The 6752-nt window shown below is 31.8% G+C and overlaps 1 protein-coding gene across 2 annotated transcripts in view; it reads right to left on the bottom strand.

Annotated features, from left to right (window-relative positions):
* LOC106478146 (calcium-activated potassium channel slowpoke-like) overlaps positions 1–6752 on the bottom strand; it is a 96160-nt gene that overhangs the window by 47511 nt on the left and 41897 nt on the right. For both annotated transcript variants that reach the window (XM_022381680.1, XM_022381681.1), the window contains exons 11-13: positions 5825–5977; positions 3935–4090; positions 1303–1415 (exon numbers count right to left, since the gene is read on the bottom strand). In XM_022381680.1, coding sequence (XP_022237388.1) covers positions 1303–1415; positions 3935–4090; positions 5825–5977 — 422 coding nt within the window. The remainder of the gene's footprint in view (positions 1–1302; positions 1416–3934; positions 4091–5824; positions 5978–6752) is intronic.

Here is a 6752-nt window from a genome sequence, read left to right as displayed (position 1 = left end):
AAAGTGAACAGTTTCTAAAAAAGGATTCTTTGCTGGGAAGTACTGCACTGGAAAAGTGTTCGGATTGTGATCTTTAGTCATACACAACACATTGCATCAAAATGTTCATAAATTTTACTGATATAAACTGTAATGTATTTTATGTATTAAAAGTGGTACCGTGTGTTGAAAAAATAGCAGTCTTTAATAACTCCAGTTTCTTAGTACTACATTTAAAAATTACATCAAGAAAACCCTCACGTATAGTCCTAGTGAAAGTCGTATTCATGTTTTGTGGAGTGTACTTTTATTTAAAATTGTGTATTATTATAAAGAAATGATTGTTGCACATACCACAGTTATTTAACTTATTGTCTGAATCTTGAATATACAAAGTGTGAATTTTTTATGGATTTTTGTTTGTGGTGCCATTCAGTAGATGACGCAGGAGTTTTGGTTACATACATAGATACTGACATACACGCTATGCCCATTATAAATAAGATATATTTAAAATATACGCCACTGATAACATCCTTATATCTACGATTCTCTCTACTGAATAGTGTTTATAAACAGAAAGTACGTTGTTCTTATATCCTTACTGTTTTTTTAATAAAAAAGCCGAAATACTTCAAATCAACGTGTTTTTAGAGATAAAATGTAAAAAAATCAAACTCTAAGCACCATAGATGGTATGCGACGAAAAAAATACGCAATATTTTGGCAGATAGAATAACATCATTATACGACTGACTATCTCTTTATGCAAATATTTCGGCCAAACAACGCGGCATTATTATGGTAGGTAAGATCCATTTATTATATTTTAACCCAAACATGACATTATCATTGCCAGTAAATGATCTCGACAGATTATCCAATCGGATTGGAACAACGCAATTAAATATGATATACTAATTTAAATGTTCTAGATGTAATGATAAGTATATTGGTTTGACCACTATATAGGTGGTTAGAAACATGAATACAGAAACATACAAATTTTGTGACATATAATCATAAATCAAGTATGCGTGATCATGTTTTAGGCAAATTGATATTGTTTTATATCACAGTATGTTTCATACTCGCTAGAGGACGCTACGAGAACTGTTTACATGTAGAAGAAACGTTGTTGATTAATTACAGATTAAATTCAGAGCTGAACAAGAAAGGTCCAGCATGAAGGTTATTACCAATGGCATAAGAATTGTGTTTGAGAACGCGAATACGAGTATTAGAAATATTTTAACATCTTATTGAAAGGTCTATTTTGTTGTTAAAACAGTTAAATGTTTCATAAAAGTTAAAACTACTCACTCAGCAGCTTGAGGGAAACTCATACCAGAGAAAGATGACGAAAGATTCTCAGTGTACATTTCCATGCCTGTTCCACACATGTAGTCGTTCTGCCAAGAAGCCATGTCTGGAGACTATTGAAAGTAACATTTTCATCGTCAGTAAGTTACCATATCCCGTCTGTGATAATACTACATCATTTTCATAATTAGTAACTTACCTGTGATAATACTACATCATTTTCATCGTCAGTAAGTTATCATATCCCGTCTGTGATAATAATACATCATTTTCATCGTCAGTAAGTTACCATATCCCGCCTGTGATAATACTACAACATTTTCATCGTCAGTAAGTTATCATATCCCGTCTGTGATAATAATACATCATTATTATCGTCAGCAAGTTACCATATCCCGCCTGTGATAATACTACATCATTTTCATAATTCGTAAGTTACCATATCCCGCCTGTGATAATACTGAATCATTTTCATCATCAGTAACTTACCATATCCCGCCTGTGATAATACTACATCATTTTCATAATTAGTAACTTACCATATCCCGCCTGTGATAATACTACATCATTTTCATCATCAGTAACTTACCATATCCCGCCTATGATAATACTACATCATTTTCATCGTCAGTAAGTTACCATATCCCGCCTGTGATAATACTACATCATTTTCATCGTCAGTAAGTTACCATATCACACCTGCCGTAATACTAAATAATTTTTTATAAAGAGACTAAATACAGAACAGTAACTATAAATTAAGCAGACATAAATAAAAATCAACGTTTTAAGGATGTTAACATCATCAATCAACTTTTGGTATAAAAACATGGAATTATGTGTCACTGAAAAGCTTAATAATACTTAAATGTTAAATTATATTTTTGATACCTAAATCAGCAAGATCTCGTTCGAAAAATTACCCGCTTTGTCAGGAATATGTAGTCAGATAAATATAGTGATCACTCAAACTAGATGTCTAACAGATTACGTATTGCGGAATTAAACTGAGTTTTTGTTCTGGATGAAAAAAGAATGAACACAATGAAGAACAATATGGCGAACAGGAATTTATTTATTTCTATTAAACAAGACAAATATACAACTATTTATAACACGAAAGGCAACACTTCTGTATCACTATTTTGAACTCTATCATGAAAATGCTCCCAGTGGCACAGCGGTATGTCTGCAGACTTACAACGCTAGAAACCGGGTTTCGATACTCGTGGTGAGCAGAGCACAGATAGCCCATTGTGTAGCTTTGTGCTTAATTACAAACAAACAAACAAGCTATCATGAAAAGGAGATCTGAAGAAGTTCTTTCTAAGATCGACAGAGTTAATTACTATACACTTAACACAACAGGGTCAACTTCCCCAATTTTTCATTGTCACACACGTCACTTGATTATTCCATAACTACAAAGAGGGAGAATATTGTTTTCAGATATTCCTAAATTTCTACAATATCAGTTTTACTAAAGAACACATTCGTACAAATCTAAATACTTCTCCAGCGACACCTTACTTTGGAGAATTCAGAAACATAAAAAAGAAAAAAAGGGGAATGACTCTCAACAATGTGTGACTACTTCAAGAATAAGATGACCGCATTCCAAAGATGGTTATCTGCACGATATTTATATTAAACGTGCGTTCAAGAACCGTCAGTGGTCATTTTACAGAAATCTGAGAAGAGTAAATACATTGACAGAAACCATGATTGTTTCCATGTTTAAGCGTAAATGAAAATTTATTAGAAACCGTCACAGATACATCTATTACCAAAATGATGTTTAATTTAACAAATAAAGGTTGGGAATCCACATTTTATGTAACATTATTAACTACATAACTGAACAATAACTTGCATTTTAATGTTATTTACTTTTGTTTATCTTCCACTAAATGAAACGAATCACAAAATTGTTTTATTCACATTAAAGCATCTTACCGCACTATAAAGTCTCCTATAGTTTGTAGGATATCTTATCAAGAAATATTTCAGAACTAGAACAAACTTAGTAATCATTTGAAGTTAGGAACAAAATACGATAATACACATTATATTTATACATAGATGAATACGGTTTAATAATAAATGCATAAAAATGGCATACTTAAACCTTTAATTACTTACCAATTAATGCAATGATGAATTGAGAAATATTTAAAACATAATTAAATATCCTTAGGTCTTATTCTTCAGTAATAAAGATGTAGTGGTTTAGATTAATGTTACTTTAATTATCAAAGTTTATTCAAAGAGTTGAAATTACAGTTGATAACGATGATAAAACGGATTTTTCGAATACGTGAAGCAATTACAGGATATAAAACTGAACAGATTACATTAACTAATTGATCGTTGCTTGTCATGGTATATTTGGACATAATCTTAATATTGACTAACGTGTTCTTACAGTATAAAAACACTCTCTCTCTCTCTCTCTCTCTCTCTCTATATATATATATATATACATGGCTTTAATCAATAAAATATGAAACATATTTTTTAATATTATCTCTCATACAGTTTATCAGTAGGATTTATGAAGCTGATGATATATATATATATATATATTTTCTCTTTTAAACTAAAAGAAGCTAAGAGCTTAATATAAGCCCACCGTTTTGTAAGAGCGCATAGCAAATAAATTTGCCATCATCGTCGAAAAGCCCGGAGCCAAACAACTTTGTGCAATGAAGCCTAATTTCAACTCCGAAACGCAGATGACGTCATCACCACGCTTCCAGTTCCAACTGGGAATGTTCAAGAGGTAAGCCTAGTAATTATAAATTAAAGATATAAAACGTCATTAGAGGAATAAAGTGTAATATCAGTCATCATATATATATATTAGAGAATAAAGTACCATTATAAGCATTCAATGATATAATTCTGGAGATTAACTTTTAGTCACAACCAGAAATTGTGTTAAATATCCTTTCCCTTTTTATTTTAATAAAGTAATTATGCTTGGACCAAAAATATGATTAAAGTAACTAAAATAAACAACATTTGGTTACCTTCACGAAAGGAACATTATGATATCGAAAAAAAATCCTAAACACATTTTAAAACATACAAACGAACAGATAGAAATAAATATAAATTGAATAATACAGGAGTAGTTTATTGTTTGGGAAGTTTCCATTAACATGTTAGGCTAAATACTTTAGATATAGTGATACATATTGGTTATTATTGCATTCTTATTGATCGAAGGTTCAGAAATAACGGCTAAAAATGCAGAAAAAAACATGATAAAATAATTTGATTGATCGATGCTATGGATAATGATGCGGTTCAGCAGGAGACGTAGCCGGTGGTGGTGGTGGGGAGGTGAGGGGTGGGCTGAATAACCACCCAAGTATTTTAAAAAGTGTGTAAGAGGTCCCCTATCTTTTGATTTTTTTCAAATCAACAGTTGACTTTTGTGTGCAAATAACTTAATTAAATTAGTTGGGTGCAAGACAAGGTCTACATATCTTTTCGAACCCCCCATCCACTCTGTAGTGCTGGCTACGACTTTGAGTTTAATGCACACAAGACTATAGATGTTGGTCATTCTCATACCATTAAGTGGCACATCTTGATAAAACACCTAACTGAATAAAATAAAACAAGCTGAACATTATATGACGATGCAAAAATAAGTTTTGTTTGTAATTAAGCACAAAGCTATACAATGGGCTATCCGTACTCTGGCCACCACGGGTATCGAAACCCGGTTTCTAACGTTGTAAGTCCGCAGACATACCGTTGTGCCACTAAAGGGATGGGCGCAAAAAAAATAATAATTTACAAAATAATAAATCTTTCCGAAGAGCTTCTACAACGCTTTCAAAATATTCAGTCCTCATAATGTAGGTCTTCCACGAAGAAGTTAAACCCGAAGAAAGGTTTATCTTGGGCAAACTACAGAACCCTCAATTCTTTTTTGTCTCATGTTTGAATAGAGTATTAGAAAATAAAGAATAAATATAACGACTTAATAAACAAATATGTTTCATAAACATCGCATTGATTGTATATCTGAAATTGATATAAATAAAAAAATTATCCAACTGGCATGGAATATGAAAAGGTTATTATTGTCGAAACTCGGTACAAGTAAAATCCCTTTCATTTTCTTATTGACTTTGTTTAAAACTTATAGTGGACTCAGAATGTTTTGTTTGTTTAGAAGTTTCGTACGAAACCATTCCTAATTTTGAACTGAAATATTAGAAGGAAAAAAGTTAGTCAAAAGTACCCAACGCCAACTCTTGAGCTACTCTTATCTGGTCGAATAGTAGGATTTGATCGCCACTTTTATAATGCACCCTGATCCCAAAGGATTTTGCAGTAAAGGAACGCGAATCATGAACTCTTGGATTCACAATAAGAGCACGCTAACCACGGGAATGGAAAGGGTTCATTTTGTCTATACAGGATATTTGTAAAGTTACTTTAACTAATGCATTTTATTATGATAAGAACAGACAGTTGGTTTCGGTTTTATTTCATGAGTTACCTTGTTGTGGTACTGCATCAACTGGATGATAACCCTAATGTCATCAGAATAGTTTTTTATTGAAATCACACGCATGATGTTTGCTGCATCTTCGGCATCAGGATCAAGACAATATTTGTTAGCCAGAACCAGACATGCATCGGCATCATGAACCTGAAAGCATGAAAAAAGCAGAGTTCACTGTTTTTAATACAATTTTTTCTTCTTGTTAAAATGTTCAAAATTAAATTATGAATTGATCCATGATGGTCATTAACGTTATTTATATGTTTAGATTAATTAACGTTATATATATGTTTAGATTAATTAATGTTATTTATATGTTTAGATTACCAATCGATAACATCAAAAGCTATTAGTGAACGTTACTTATTTTTATACATACATACGTATGCGATGTATTTTTATTTTAAAGAATTTGCGAATCACATCTATAAGATAGAGCTTACCTGACTCATATCTCACGGCGCTGGTTATGTTTAGAAATTATTATATTCAATTTTAGAGAGATTTAAATTTGGTTTAAAATTGTTCGTATGAAATGCGACTTTCAGTAATTGTTAACTTATTCAGTTCAGTTGTGGTCCACAGTCTCAGTGAGTGTGATCCCCTGAAAGCGTTTCTTATAATTCTCAAATTCTTTAAACATACAATTGTGATAAAGTAACAAAAAGAAGCTTTTGGAGATAAATCACCTGAAAAACTATGGTTGTATTTTGTTTTCTTGGCGACGTTTCGACCAAACGCTCTTTTTCAAGCCAGAAACAATCCTGTCGGTTGCCATTAACCAAAAGAGCGTTTGCTCCAAACGTCGCCAAGAAAATAAAATACAACCATAGTTTTTCAGGTGATTTATCTCCAAAAGCTTCTTTTTGTTACTTTATCACAATTGTATGTTTAAAGAATTTGAGAATTATAAGAAACGCTT

The sequence above is a fragment of the Limulus polyphemus genome, unplaced genomic scaffold, assembly GCF_000517525.1.
Source record: "Limulus polyphemus unplaced genomic scaffold, Limulus_polyphemus-2.1.2 Scaffold185, whole genome shotgun sequence".
Lineage (NCBI taxonomy): Eukaryota > Metazoa > Arthropoda > Merostomata > Xiphosura > Limulidae > Limulus > Limulus polyphemus.
This window is presented reverse-complemented; position numbering and strand designations above follow the sequence as displayed.